The following is a 16,652-nucleotide window of genomic DNA, read 5'->3' as shown; positions in this document are numbered from 1 at the left end:
TTTCAATACCACGAAAGTGGAAGTCCAATTGAAAGAAAAATCCCATTTCAGAGGTGTACTGTTTACATCAGTTCAAAGGGTCAGTTGAAAATCTTATAGGTGTCGCTATTCAGTCGCTTATATGGTCGTCCATCAACATTGTGACAGAATCTCACTGTTTTCGGGGCTCATGAAGAAACAACCGGACAGCTCCGTTGTGCGGAAAACTACTGCGAAAACAAGCAAGCCCATTTTACTGCTGTCTGATCAATCAAAATGTTATTCTTGGGATAAAGGACGTCACAAAAACAATCTTAATCAACGGAAACGTTTATTATACCGATCGATGCGTTGCAAACCCCATACACAACAATCGGTCCCGTTCCAACAATGGAGACAAGGAAAAGGTATGTTTCGTTCGTTCTGCTTATTCATTTCTCGTTTGTAAGCAACATATCAACCTCCGTTACCCATTATTCCATACCCGAGGAAATGAAAGAAGGATCAGCCGTTGCAAACCTCGCTAACGACCTCAGTTTGGATGTTAAAACACTAAATCAGAGGAAGATGCGTCTTGACATCATCGCAAACAAAAAATATCTGAATGTGAACAAAGAGACTGGTGAGCTGTACGTTGTGGAGAAAATTGACAGAGAACACATTTGTCCAACAAAATCATCAGCGTCTTGTTATCTAAGATTGGAGGTAATACTAGAAAACCCTTTACGAATTTTCAACATAGAGATAGAAATTTTGGACATGAACGACAACGCCCCACAATTTCGAAGAGAAGCCATTCATTTAGACATATCGGAAGCGACGCCCAAAGGAGAGAGATTTTCTCTTAGTAATGCAGTGGACCCTGATGTCGGATCGAACTCAGTTAAAACATATCATCTCAGTGAAAGCCAATATTTTAACATTGAGGTTCAGACTGGAAGAGAAGGCTCTAAGTTCGCTGATTTAATCCTGACAAAGATTTTAGATCGAGAGCAGCAGGCTGTTCATAATTTAATACTGACAGCTGTAGATGGAGGAACCCCTGCTCGATCTGGCACTGCCAGCATTATTGTTCATGTCTTGGACACAAATGATAATTCTCCTGCTTTTGAAAAAGTCAACCTTAGTGTAAAAATAATGGAAAATTCTCCTATTGGAAGCCTTGTTATTGATCTTAATGCAACAGACTCAGATGAAGGGTCAAATTCTGATATATCGTATTCCTACAGTTTATATACATCAGAAAAAACACAAGAAACTTTTAATCTGAATCCTAAAACAGGTGAACTTACTGTCAAAGGAATGTTGAACTATGAAGATTTCAGAATTTACGATATGGAAGTTATAGCAACAGACAAAGGAGCCAACAGTTTATCAGGACAATGTACCATCAAGATTGTAGTTGAAGACATGAATGACAACCACCCAGAAATATCTATTAAATCCTTTCAGAGTCCAGTCAGTGAAAACATAGAGTTAGACACAGTGATAGCTGTAGTTAGTGTCAGTGATAAAGACTCAGGCGATAATGGAGTGGTTGATCTTCATATTCCACATCATATGCCTTTCAAACTGAGGGAGTCCTCTGATAACTATTATGAATTAGTGGTGTCAGAGCCATTAGACCGTGAGAAGGTCCCAGAATATGACATCACTTTCACTGTCACAGACAGAGGTTCTCCTCCTTTATCTGACAATGAAACTATGACTTTAGAGCTGCTGGATGTTAATGACAATGTTCCACAGTTCGCTCAGTCATTTTATACAATACGTATGATGGAGAATAATGCACCTGGGGCCTTGCTCAGCTCACTCACTGCGTTTGACCCTGACCTCCATGAAAACCAGTATCTAGTTTACTTCATCATAGAGAAAGAGATCGCCAACACCTCCATGTCCATGTTGTTTTCCATCAATCCAGAGAACGGTAATCTGTACGCACTGAAAACTTTTGACTATGAGATTGAGACAGAGTTTATTTTCCACATCGAGGCCAGAGACTCTGGCTCTCCTCCACTCAGCAGTAACGTGACCGTCCACATCATTATTGTGGACCAGAATGACAACGCTCCAGTGATTGTTTCTCCGTGGCGTGCGCAGGGGTCGCTGGTGGAGGAAAAGATCCCCAGATCCACTGATAAAGGCTCTCTGGTTACCAAGGTGATAGCCTTAGACACAGACTCTGTGCACAACTCTCGGATTACCTACCAGTTTCTCCAGGTGACTGATGCCACCTTGTTCAGTCTGGATCAATACAACGGAGAGATTCGGACTATGAGGATGTTCAGTTACAAAGATTCGCGTCACCACAGACTGGTTGTTGTGGCCAAGGACAACGGGGAGCCTGCTCTCTCTGCTACAATCACCATCAAGCTGTCCACAATGGAGACTGTCATGAAGGCTTACTCTGACATGACTGAGGTTCCTCTGGAATATGACATCTTTTCAGATCTGAACCTGTATTTGGTCATCGGTCTGGGCTCTGTGTCATTTCTCCTGCTGATCACCATATTGGTCACCATCGTGATCAAGTGTCAGAACCCCAAACCCAGCAAAGCAGCTCCTCCCAGCAGGAACAGTGTGATCAGTGAGAGGAACTCCACCATTGCAGACTCCACTCTGGTTTCCAACGATGCCTACTGGTACAGTCTGTTTCTAGCAGAGACCAGGAAAGGAAAGATGGTGGTTAGACAGCCTATGCCAAAAGGCTCCAGATACATCGTGTCCAGTTTACCAAGAGGGACAGGACTGACTGACACCAGTGACTCAGCAGCTTCTACCCTGCAGGTATGGATCCAATGAATAATGTTTTTTGTATTTCAAGTAACAACTTAACTTCATTTGTAAATATCTCCTTAGTTGGTTAAGCATTACAATTTATGTGCCAACCCAGTCTTAATAAACAAATAAAAATTCATGACCAAAAATTCATTTTGTAACAGTTTACAGTTCAGATACATCGGTTATCATGCCTTAATGGGGGACTTAATCCATGAAAACAAGTAGAAAATGTTTTGGAGACCTGGCATATTCTCATTAATGGAAATTAGTTAATGCACAACTAAATCCAAAAACAATATTTTCACAAGTTAACACCTACAATCATCAATATGTCTTTGGTGGTTTAATGAAAATCATCAGAAATTCTTCATGATCAAGAGTATTGTTCATTGGATGTGCTATAGACTATTCTGTCATGACGGTAAATGATAATTTCCAGAGAACCTACCGTCTTTATATTTGCTATCAATTTTGTCATTTGTGTCAGTCATTTCCGTCATTTCATGAATACAACTGAACCTCTTGTTCATTGAAATATGGTAAAAAGAAAAAATACTAATTAAAATCAAATCGCAATTTTGAACTACGCTTTAATTGGTTGTTAATTAGTTGGGAAAAAGAGTTTATCTTGATAATTGTATTTCACAAAGTATAATCCAAAAGCTCCGAGATTAGTGCAGTGAAGACAGTTATTGCTAACTTTGCTGACAATGTCATTTTTATGTTCAAGTATGCGTAATCCTGTTTCTGTTAATGTCTAATATGTTGTGCATTTGGTCAAAATCAACTTTCTTTATTTAAGTTTTTGTAAATTTATTGACACGGAGATGGAACAGTAACAATTTGAAATCGTAGATCCATACATAAACTCTTAAATTATGAGGTAAGAGTACTCAACATTTATTCTGACGAATGTTTTGGTCATAAACAAAGCTTTAACACATGGTGACAAAATAAAAAAATAGATCTTTGGAAAAAAGCTTTTAAAAATCTATTGACTGTATGTTTTAAGATTAAAACAGGTCAAAACTTTACCAGAAGCACCACAAACACGAGTAAGTTAACAGGAAGAGACGTTCAATTCTGGCATTTGGATTTTTTGTGAATGTAGAGTAACTCTGAACTGTAAGGCCTAATTCTTTAAAAAAAAAAACAGTTAAAAATATATAATGATTTATCATTTTAAGTGAAGTTTAAAGACTAAGTGAATTTCTTAGGGGTGGCGCTGTTTTATTAGTAAAATGCCAGCTGATGAACACCATCATCGTGACCCGCTGTCATTGGGGCTCTTTGGAAAATAGAAGACAGCTCCATGGTGCTGAAACTCCGCTCCAACAAACAATGTTTTTTTTAATAACTGAGTGATGCAAATCTATCAGAATATGCAGGGGAATAAGAGTGTCACAAGAAAATACGCTGATTCTGTAAATGTGTCTGACGTTAACTGAGGTGTGACTCGAACATATGGGTTCCGTTGTAACAATGGAGTCGTTGCAAAGGTACGTGATGCTCGCGATTCTTATATTTTTTACATTGGTTCAAAACATATCTGCCACAGTGGCTCATTATTCCATCCCCGAAGAAATGAAAGAAGGATCTGTTGTGGCCAACCTGGCTGCCGATCTCAGCCTGGATGTTAAAAAACTGAACGAGAGGAAGATGCGGCTTGACATTGTTGCGAACAAGAAATATCTGGATGTGAACAAAGAGACGGGGGAGCTATACATTCTTGAGAAGATAGACAGGGAATACATTTGCACGACCAAGTCGTCGATATCTTGTTATCTGAGACTAGAAGTCATATTAGAAAACCCAGTGCGAATTTTCAATATTGAAGTTGAAATTCTGGACATGAACGACAACGCCCCACAATTTCGAAGAGACACCATAAACCTAGACTTATCGGAAGCGACGCCAAAAGGAGAGAGATTTTCTCTCAGTAATGCAGTCGATCCTGATGTTGGAAGCAACTCAGTTAAAACATATCATTTGAGTGAAAGTGAATATTTTAACATTCAAGTCCAGACTGGAAGAGATGGGTCTAAATTTGCTGATTTAATATTGAAAAAGACTTTAGATCGGGAGCAGCAGGCTGTTCATAATTTAATACTAACAGCTGTTGATGGAGGAAGCCCTGCTCGTTCAGGAACCGCCAGCGTTATTGTTCGTGTTTTGGACACGAATGATAACTCACCTACATTTGACAAAGCAATTTATAATGTTAAAATAATGGAAAATTCTCCTATTGGAAGCCTTGTTATTGATGTCAATGCAACGGACTTAGATGATGGCTCGAATTCTTATGTAACATACTCATATAGTTTATATACATCAGAAAAAACACAAGAAACTTTTAATCTGAACCCTAAAACAGGTGAAATTACGGTCAAAGGAATGTTGAACTATGAAGATTTCAGGATTTATGATATGGAAGTTATAGCAACAGACAAAGGAGCCAACAGTTTATCAGGACAATGTACCATCAAGATTGTAGTTGAAGACATGAATGACAACCACCCAGAAATATCTATTAAATCATTTCAGAGTCCAGTCAGTGAAAACATAGAGTTAGACACAGTGATAGCTGTAGTTAGTGTCAGTGATAAAGACTCAGGTGACAATGGAGTGGTTGATCTTCATATTCCACATCATATGCCTTTCAAACTGAGGGAGTCCTCTGATAACTATTATGAATTAGTGGTGTCAGAGCCATTAGACCGTGAGAAGGTCCCAGAATATGACATCACTTTCACTGTTACAGACAGAGGTTCTCCTCCTTTATCTGACAATGAAACTATGACTTTAGAGCTGCTGGATGTTAATGACAATGTTCCACAGTTCGGTCAGTCATTTTATACTATACGTGTGATGGAGAATAACGCACCTGGGGCCTTGCTCAGCTCACTCACTGCGTTTGACCCTGATCTCCATGAAAACCAGTATCTAGTTTACTTCATCATAGAGAAAGAGATCGCCAACACCTCCATGTCCATGTTGTTCTCCATCAACCCAGAAAACGGTAATCTGTACGCACTGAAAACTTTTGACTATGAGATCGAGACAGAGTTTCTTTTCCACATTGAGGCCAGAGACTCTGGCTCTCCTCCACTCAGCAGTAATGTGACCGTCCGCATCATTATTGTTGACCAGAATGACAACGCTCCAGTGATTGTCTCTCCATGGCGTGCACAGGGGTCGCTGGTGGAGGAAAAGATCCCCAGATCCACTGATAAAGGCTCTCTGGTTGCCAAGGTGATAGCCTTAGACACAGACTCTGTGCACAACTCTCGGATTACCTACCAGTTTCTCCAGGTGACTGATGCCACCTTGTTCAGTCTGGACCAATACAACGGAGAGATCCGGACTATGAGGATGTTCAGTTACAAAGATTCGCGCCACCACAGACTGGTTGTTGTGGCCAAGGACAACGGAGAGCCTGCTCTCTCTGCTACAGTCACCATCAAGCTGTCCACAATGGAGACTGTCATGAAGGCCTATTCTGACATGACTGAGGTTCCTCTGGAGTATGACATCTTTTCAGATCTGAACCTGTATTTGGTCATCGGTCTGGGCTCTGTGTCATTTCTCCTGCTGATCACCATATTGGTCACCATCGTGATCAAGTGTCAGAACCCCAAACCCAGCAAAGCAGCTCCTCCCAGCAGGAACAGTGTAATCAGTGAGAGGAACTCCACCATTGCAGACTCCACTCTGGTCTCCAACGATGCCTACTGGTACAGTCTGTTTCTAGCAGAGACCAGGAAAGGAAAGATGGTGGTTAGACAGCCTATGCCAAAAGGCTCCAGATACATTGTGTCCAGTTTACCAAGAGGGACAGGACTGACTGACACCAGTGACTCAGCAGCTTCCACTTTGCAGGTAGGGATCAGATTAACAATGACCTTTTAATTAATCATTAATCATTAACCCTTGTGTGATGTTCATATTGTTGTTACTCAGCCAGTGTTTGTGGGTCTGATGGACCCGTTGCATTTTGTGGCTTTTAATGCCTCACAATCAAACACTTTTATGTTAAAATACTGAACAGATGTTTACTTTATCCCAATTACAAGCAGTATAAACAATATATATGGTTAAAATTTGCCCTTTACCTTTGTTAGGTCATGTTTATAACTTATTATTTAAAACATAAAGAAAATCAATCAAAATCAAGACATTAAAATTTACAAGTGAAGCAAGGTTTTTCAAAACTACTGACTTTTATTTCTTTGAACTTGAAATTTAACCCATTCAGGTGCACAACACATGAACACAGAGTAAACATATCAGTCAAGACAACACATCAGCCCCATAGAACACATGGCCTTTAGCCACTAGCCTATACAACACATGAGGGGCAGAGCTTTACTGTATGTGTGTTGCAGATATACTTTTTGCACTTGATGCATGTATATTTCCTAAATGTGTTTTCCTGTCCATCTTGGGTACACACACTTCGCACAGCTTCTTCTTGTTGTACTGCAACAGCATCACACACTTACTTCAGGCTCTGCAGATTGTGGTTCTGTAGGTTGGGTGGACAGGGCACCAGCATTCTCCTCCTGAATCCTCCTCACCATGGCTGCCGAGGCTGGGGTTCTGGGGACATGTTTTCTTCTCTCGATTTGTGGTCTCACTAATGCCTTTCCCAGATCCTCAAGAAAGAGTCGTCTTTTCTGGAGCTTCACTCGTTTCCACTCTGGGTTCAGTGCCATCCAAATGACAAAGGCATTATACGCTAAGACGTCCAACATGTCAAAGAATATCACCAGTGGCCAGCGTAGAGTCCTCCGTTTGCAGCTGTAGGCCGTCACCAGCTTGTCCATGTTGTCTACCCCTCCTTTTGTGGCATTATAACGTTTATGTTTATGTATTTAGCAGATGCTTTTATCCAAAGCAACTTACAAATGAAGATATAAGCCATCATATAATCCATGATGGTCTCTGGTTTGTGATGCTCCTGGTCACAGATTCTTCCATCCCTGTGCAGTGTACTCATGAGTACCACATTCTTGCCTTTCTTTGGCACATAGGATACCAGGGATGTGTCAGCCGTGTATGCAAACTTGGAAGACTTGACAGGCCTTTTCTTTGAAGTCAGCAGTTGAGGTGGGAGCTCTGACCTCTTTTTCCTTATTGTTCCCACCATGGTCAGCTTCCTCTTCAGGAGCTCATGTCCCAGTTTGTGCGAGGTAAAAAAATTGTTGCATGTGATGTTGTGTCCACTGAGTCCCTGAGACATGTCGAGGACAACTCTCATTCCTTGGTTTTTCTTGGGGGCTCCTCCATCAGGTTTCCCTGTGTAGACTTGTAAGTTCCAAGCATACGAGGAAGTGGCATCACAGGCAGCCCAGATCTTTATACCATACTTTGCAAGTTTAGATCTTATATACTGCCGAAAGGGGCAGCAGCCCCTAAATGGCATCAGTGTATGTGTGTGTGTGTGTGTGTGTGTGTGTGTGTGTGGTACACAGAACATCAATTTCCACACTTCTATTAGCCCCGGGTCCAGTGGACCCGGACATCTTATATGTAATAGAAATGTGTAGGGGGGGTGTATGGTGTGTGGTATTTAAATGTGTATACGGATATATGTTCTTCACGGAAAATGAGCCAAAGTCTGTGAGTCTCAGTTTGAAAAATTGATTAATTGTATAATTTTTCTTTTAATAAAAAATGAAAACGGGTCCCACAGACCCGAACACCACACAAGGGTTAATCATTATTCTGCTAAATGGAATGCATTTATTTGCTTATTTTGTGTATTACAATATTTCGTTATTGACTATAAATGCACAATTACTTTAACAACACCCAGAATATTTTCTCTTGAAAACCATATTTACTTTGCATTTTAGGGAAGACATATGCAAAAGAAAACCTTTTTATGTACTACTCAACTGCTAAAATCTTGGATTATAAGTGTTCCAATATTACTTTAAATGTAGTCGGGGAAAAAGGCTAAATAAACACTTAGATGCCTTATTTACTGCGATCGGTTTACTGGACATCTATCATAATTAGCACAGATCATATTACGCGAAATGAGAGATAATTATGGTACAGAAAGGTAAATAGAAAGAAAAAGGAAGTCACTATATCACTAATCAACTTGAGTTACATGGTGATATTGTATCGTTGCCATTGTTCCCCGTCAAATTATCCAAATGAAATGCAAATAATTTGACCATCCTTCTGTTGAAAGTTTTTGTTTTTCCTGGTTTCCTTCTCATAGTTTTACCAAGAAATCTACATATTAGTGGTATTTAATAAACTAATTTCGTTGCAATCATGATTCCGAAGGTTTATACTGTTTACTTAATGTACACACGATCCATAATGTCACATATTGCTTTAAAATCTTTGGCAAAAAAAAGAAAAATCTTCACTTTTACATGGTTAAATACAAAATGTCACAGCAGATACTTACAAACCAAAATAACTTTTTAATTTATGAAACTGCCGGAAGATATTTAATCGTGAAATAGTTTTCACTTGAAATTATTCATTATTTTCATTGGAACGACCTTGATAATAACGAAAAGTAGCACTGGGAATCTGAATGGTGGCGCTGTTTTGTTTGCAAAAGTCAAGACAATGAACGTCATGACAGGGTTGCCTTGTCATCACAGCTTATTCCTGCAAATACTGGACAGATCCGTGGTACTGAAACGCCATTCCGAAAATGGGACTGTGCATTTTTTCTCTGTCGTATTCCCAGGATTAATTTTTTGTCGCATCGTTTGGATAAATAATTTTACGTAGGGAAACATCTATAAAAGTACAAACCACTGTTTAATAATTTGAACTGCTGTTGTCCTGCACACAAAAATGAGTCCACATGCAACAAAGGAGTCTTGGGCAAGGTATGTGCTATTCCTTATTGTTTTAACCTTCGTTCGCAACGCGTCGACCTCAGTGACTCATTACTCCATCCCCGAAGAGATGAAAGAAGGATCGGTTGTCGCTAATCTCGCAAGTGATCTCAGTCTGGACGTCACAACACTGAAAAAAAGAAAGATGCGCCTTGATATAATCGCCAACAAAAAATATTTGGATGTGAACAAAGAGACTGGTGAGCTTTATGTTGTTGAAAAGATTGACAGAGAACATATATGCACAACTAAATGGTCATCGTCATGCTATCTAAAACTTGAAGTAACACTAGAAAACCCATTGCGGATCTTTAACATAGAATTAGAAGTATTAGACATGAACGACAACGCCCCACAATTTCGAAGAGACGCCATACATTTAGATATATCTGAAGCGACGATAAGCGGAGACAGATTTTCTCTAAGTAATGCAGTTGATCCTGATGTTGGGTCAAACTCAGTTAAAACGTATCATCTGAGTAAAAGTGATTTTTTTAACATTGAGCTTCAGACTGGACGAGATGGGTCCAAGTTCGCCGAATTAATCCTGACAAAGAAACTAGATCGGGAGCAGCAGGCTGTTCATAATTTGATACTGACAGCTGTAGATGGAGGAACCCCTGCTCGATCTGGTACTGTTAGCATTATTGTTCATGTTTTGGACACAAATGACAATTCACCTACATTTGACAAAGCCATTTATAATGTAAGCGTAATGGAAAATGTTCCTTTTGGGAATCTTGTCATCGATCTTAATGCAACAGACTCAGACGAAGGCTCAAATTCTGATATATCGTATTCCTACAGTTTATATACATCAGAAAAAACACAAGAAACTTTTAATCTGAATCCTAAAACAGGTGAAATCACTGTCAAAGGAATGTTGAACTATGAAGATTTCAGGATTTATGATATGGAAGTTATAGCAACAGACAAAGGAGCAAATAGTTTATCAGGACAATGTACCATCAAGATTCTAGTTGAAGACATGAATGACAACCACCCAGAAATATCTATTAAATCATTTCAGAGTCCAGTCAGTGAAAACATAGAGTTAGACTCAGTGATAGCTGTAGTTAGTGTCAGTGATAAAGACTCAGGTGACAATGGAGTGGTTGATCTTCATATTCCACATAATATGCCTTTCAAACTGAGGGAGTCCTCTGATAACTATTATGAATTAGTGGTGTCAGAGCCATTGGACCGTGAGAAGGTCCCAGAATATGACATCACTTTCACTGTCACAGACAGAGGTTCTCCTCCTTTATCTGACAATGAAACTATGACTTTAGAGCTGCTGGATGTTAACGACAATGTTCCACAGTTCGCTCAGTCATTTTATACAATACGTGTGATGGAGAATAACGCACCTGGGGCCTTGCTCAGCTCACTCACTGCGTTTGACCCTGACCTCCATGAAAACCAATATCTAGTTTACTTCATCATAGAGAAAGAGATCGCCAACACCTCCATGTCCATGTTGTTCTCCATCAATCCAGAGAACGGTAATCTGTATGCACTGAAAACCTTTGACTATGAGATTGAGACGGAGTTTCTTTTCCACATCGAGGCCAGAGACTCTGGCTCTCCTCCACTCAGCAGTAACTTGACAGTCCACATAATTATCGTGGACCAGAATGACAACGCTCCAGTGATTGTTTCTCCGTGGCGTGCGCATGGCTCGCTGGTGGAGGAAAAAATCCCCAGATCCACTGATAAAGGCTCCCTGGTTGCCAAGGTGATAGCCTTAGACACAGACTCTGTGCACAACTCTCGGATTACCTACCAGTTTCTCCAGGTGACTGATGCCACCTTGTTCAGTCTGGACCAATACAACGGAGAGATCCGGACTATGAGGATGTTCAGTTACAAAGATTCGCGCCACCACAGACTGGTTGTTGTTGCTAAGGACAACGGAGAGCCTGCTCTCTCTGCTACAATCACCATCAAGCTGTCCACAATGGAGACTGTCATGAAGGCCTACTCTGACATGACTGAGGTTGCTCTGGAATATGACATCTTTTCAGATCTGAACCTGTATTTGGTCATCGGACTGGGCTCGGTGTCATTTCTCCTGCTGATCACCATATTGGTCACCATCGTGATCAAGTGTCAGAACCCCAAACCCAGCAAAGCGGCTCCTCCCAGCAGGAATAGTGTGATCAGTGAGAGAAACTCCACCATTGCAGACTCCACTCTGGTCTCCAACGATGCCTACTGGTACAGTCTGTTTCTAGCAGAGACCAGGAAAGGAAAGATGGTGGTTAGACAGCCTATGCCAAAAGGCTCCAGATACATCGTGTCCAGTTTACCAAGAGGGACAGGACTGACTGACACCAGTGACTCAGCAGCTTCCACTCTTCAGGTATAGTATTAAGTTGCACTTTCTTATCTTTTACACGAATTAGCAATTTATTTGTACGTTGTGCACTTTTTATTTGACAAGTATTTATCACTAATTTGAATTGACTTGTTCAGTCTTAATGGATCTGTCATCAGTTTAATTATTCGAGTTGCAGTTCGAGATAGTTCATATGGCTATAACCTACATTGACTGCAAAATCAAGCAATTTTCAGAGTGGCGCTGTTGACCTGATAAAATACCATTCCACAAGCGCCATGACAGTGACGGTCTGTTCGTGGGAAATTTTCAGCACAAAGGAAGAAAAGGACAACTGCGTGACACTGAAACGAATTCTAATCATAAGCAACACTCGTGGGGTGTTACTGGTCGAAATCTCTCGATTTGAATCTCAAAAATATCACATGACCAAGGAGTTTAGTTAAATTTTTTATATCAGCGAATAATTTATTGATTGAGAAGGGTTCAATGTCGAGCACGAATGGAGGAATACGGTCCGTTTTAACAATGAAAGGGCAAAAAAGGTACGTGTCGTTAGTTCTTCTGTTTTTTTTCGTTCAGTATGCATCTACTTCAGTTAGTCATTACTCCATACCAGAGGAAATGAAAGAGGGATCTGTGATAACCAACCTTGCTACCGATCTAAGCCTGGACATTAAAACACTGAATGAGAGGAAGATGCGGGTTGACATCATCGCTAATAAAAAATACCTGGATGTGAACAAAGAGACTGGAGAGCTTTACATTGTTGAAAAAATTGACAGAGAACATATATGCAACACAAAGACGTCCTGTTATGTAAAACTTGAGGTAATATTGGATAACCCGGTTCGGATTTTTAATATCGAAGTTGAAATTCAAGACATGAACGACAACGCCCCAAAATTTCGAAGAGAAGTTATACATTTAGATATATCAGAAGCGACACAAAGAGGAGAGAGATTTTCACTAAGTAATGCAGTTGATGCTGATGTTGGAACTAACTCAGTTAAAACGTATCATCTGAGTGAAAGCCAATATTTTAACATTGAGGTTCAGACTGGAAGAGATGGGTCCAAGTTCGCTGATTTAATCCTGAATAAGAAACTAGACCGGGAGCAGCAGGCTGTTCATAATTTGATATTGACAGCTGTAGATGGAGGAACCCCTGCTCGTTCTGGCACTGCCAGCGTTATTGTTCGTGTTTTGGACACAAATGATAACTCACCTACATTTGACAAATCAATTTATAATGTTAAAATAATGGAAAATTCTCCTATTGGAAGCCTTGTTATTGATCTTAATGCAACAGACTTAGATGATGGGTCAAATTCTGATGTAACATACTCATATAGTTTATATACATCAGAAAAAACACAAGAAACTTTTAATCTGAATTCTAAATCAGGTGAAATTACTATCAAAGGAATGTTGAACTATGAAGATTTCAGGATTTATGATATGGAAGTTATAGCAACAGACAAAGGAGCCAACAGTTTATCAGGACAATGTACTATCAAGATTCTAGTTGAAGACATGAATGACAACCACCCAGAAATATCTATTAAATCATTTCAGAGTCCAGTCAGTGAAAACATAGAGTTAGACACAGTGATAGCTGTAGTTAGTGTCAGTGATAAAGACTCAGGTGACAATGGAGTGGTTGATCTTCATATTCCACATCAGATGCCTTTTAAACTGAGGGAGTCCTCTGATAACTATTATGAATTAGTGGTGTCAGAGCCATTAGACCGTGAGAAGGTCCCAGAATATGACATCACTTTCACTGTCACAGACAGAGGTTCTCCTCCTTTATCTGACAATGAAACTATGACTTTAGAGCTGCTGGATGTTAATGACAATGTTCCACAGTTCGCTCAGTCATTTTATACAATACGTGTGATGGAGAATAACGCACCTGGGGCCTTGCTCAGCTCACTCACTGCGTTTGACCCAGACCTCCATGAAAACCAGTATCTAGTTTATTTCATCATAGAGAAAGAGATCGCCAACACCTCCATGTCCATGTTGTTCTCCATCAACCCAGAGAACGGTAATCTATACGCACTGAAAACTTTTGACTATGAGATTGAGACGGAGTTTCTTTTCCACATCGAGGCCAGAGACTCTGGCTCTCCTCCACTCAGCAGTAACGTGACCGTCCACATTATTATTGTGGACCAGAATGACAACGCTCCCGTGATTGTTTCTCCATGGCGTGCGCATGGCTCGCTGGTGGAGGAAAAGATCCCTAGATCCACTGATAAAGGCTCTCTGGTTGCCAAGGTGATAGCCTTAGACACAGATTCTGTGCACAACTCTCGGATTACCTACCAGTTTCTCCAGGTGACTGATGCCACCTTGTTCAGTCTGGACCAATACAACGGGGAGATCCGGACTATGAGGATGTTCAGCTACAAAGATTCGCGCCACCACAGACTGGTTGTTGTTGCCAAGGACAACGGGGAGCCTGCTCTCTCTGCTACAGTCACCATCAAGCTGTCCACAATGGAGACTGTCATGAAGGCCTACTCTGACATGACTGAGGTTCCTCTGGAGTATGACATCTTTTCAGATCTGAACCTGTATTTGGTCATCGGTCTGGGCTCTGTGTCATTTCTCCTTCTGATCACCATATTGGTCACCATCGTGATCAAGTGTCAGAACCCCAAACCCAGCAAAGCGGCTCCTCCCAGCAGGAACAGTGTGATCAGTGAGAGGAACTCCACTATTGCAGACTCTACTCTGGTCTCCAACGATGCCTACTGGTACAGTCTGTTTCTAGCAGAGACCAGGAAAGGAAAGATGGTGGTTAGACAGCCTATGCCAAAAGGCTCCAGATACATTGTGTCCAGTTTACCAAGAGGGACAGGACTGACTGACACCAGTGACTCAGCAGCTTCTACTCTACAGGTGAGAGACCTTTGTCCATCCAACATCTTCCTATGCCTTAACACAACATCTGGGCTCCTTTTTTAAAAAGATATTCCTATAACCAAATGTTGTTCTACGTAATGTGAAAGTTTTTCTAAAATGCTTTCAATTTTAACAAATACCTATATTCAACGAAAATATTATTTTTTTTACGTAAGTGAGAAACTTTTGACATGTTTTGCATGTTAATTGTCAATTTTCAGTTTGAAAAGTTTAAAAGAATTATAAAGTGAGCTGTATAACTCAAACATTTAATTCATTTTAAAAAAATCTTCTATATGTATTTTTGTCAAGACCATCCTATTTCACAAACTTCTTGAGACCATCACAATATTACTCTCAGTGTACGAGGGTGGGAGGGATCTACGAATTTATCGAATTTAAATACTAATTGCAGCAATCAGTTATTCAGGTGGTTATATCTAAAAAGTTAAAACTTCGTCTATTTCATTAAGAAAGAAAACTACTGCTACTACTCCTAATAATAATAATAATAGTCATCGAAACATTTTTTTTATTAACGACTGTTTAACTTTTGGACGAGTGGCGCTGTTCACCCGAAAAAACACTGACCCACACTGTCCGTGATCGTGCGTCATTGTAAAAACGATGGAGGTCCTCTAAGTCGGACAGCTCCGTGGTGGTGATTCTCAAACTTGAAGGAGTGGAGGATTATTTCAATCTCTTAGGCATCAAAAGTATTTCAGATAAGCGTTTAACGTAAAGAGTGTATAGAAATCGTAAAGATTAAGGTGTATACAATAAAAGCATACACTACGTCAAAAAAGGGCTGTTGAGTAGCGGTGAAGAGAACAATCGTGCAGCCCAATGTAACAATGCCGTCGAAGAAAAGGTATGTGGCGTTTGCTATTCTCTTTTCTTTCGTCGATTATGTAACTGCTTCAGTCACTCATTATCCGATACCCGAGGAAATGAAAGAAGGATCAGTCGTTGCAAACCTCGCAACCGATCTCACCCTGGACGTAAAAACACTGAGTAAGAGGAAGATGCGCCTTGACATCATCGCAAACAAAAAATATCTGGACGTGAACAAAGAGACTGGTGAGCTGTACGTTGTTGAGAAGATTGACAGAGAACATCTGTGTACAAAAACACTCACGCAGTGCTACTTGAAAATGGAAGTTATACTTGAAAATCCCTTGAGAATTTTTAACATAGAACTAGAGATTTTGGATATTAACGACAACGCCCCGCAATTTCGACGGGATGCCATTCATTTAGACATATCTGAGTCCACGCCCACCGGTGAAAGATTTTCACTGAGCAATGCGGTTGACCCTGACGTTGGAAGCAATTCGGTGAAAACATACCGTTTAGGTGAAAGTGAACACTTTACTATTGAAATTCAGACTGGAAGAGATGGGTCTAAGTTTGCTGATTTGATCCTGAATAAGAAATTAGACCGGGAGCAGCAGGCAGTTCATAATTTAATATTAACCGCTGTGGATGGAGGAACCCCTGCTCGTTCTGGTACTGCCAGCGTTGTTGTTCATGTTCTTGATACTAATGACAACTCACCTACATTTGACAAATCAATTTATAATGTTAAAATAATGGAAAATTCTCCTATTGGAAGCCTTATTATTGATCTTAATGCAACAGACTTAGATGATGGGTCAAATTCTGATGTTACATACTCATATAGTTTATATACATCAGAAAAAACACAAGAAACTTTTAATTTGAATCCTAAAACAGGTGAGATTACTGTCAAAGGAATG

General features: G+C 40.2%; 1 protein-coding gene across 1 annotated transcript in view; it reads left to right on the top strand.

The window, feature by feature from the left end:
* The first annotated feature begins 174 nt into the window (after window positions 1-174).
* LOC140318093 (protocadherin beta-16-like) overlaps window positions 175-16,652 on the top strand; it is a 36,833-nt gene continuing 20,355 nt past the window's right edge. Inside the window, exons 1-2 of the mRNA XM_072395774.1 lie at window positions 175-2,766; window positions 5,953-6,639. Of these exons, the coding sequence (XP_072251875.1) occupies window positions 370-2,766; window positions 5,953-6,639 (3,084 nt within the window). The 5' untranslated portion in view covers window positions 175-369. The remainder of the gene's footprint in view (window positions 2,767-5,952; window positions 6,640-16,652) is intronic.

Source organism: Leuresthes tenuis, unplaced genomic scaffold (assembly GCF_036924035.1).
Source record: "Leuresthes tenuis unplaced genomic scaffold, fLeuTen1.0.hap1 SCAF_11, whole genome shotgun sequence".
Classification (NCBI taxonomy): Eukaryota; Metazoa; Chordata; class Actinopteri; order Atheriniformes; family Atherinopsidae; genus Leuresthes; species Leuresthes tenuis.
Note: the sequence above shows the minus strand (reverse complement) of the source record. Positions and strands in the feature narration are given on the sequence as shown.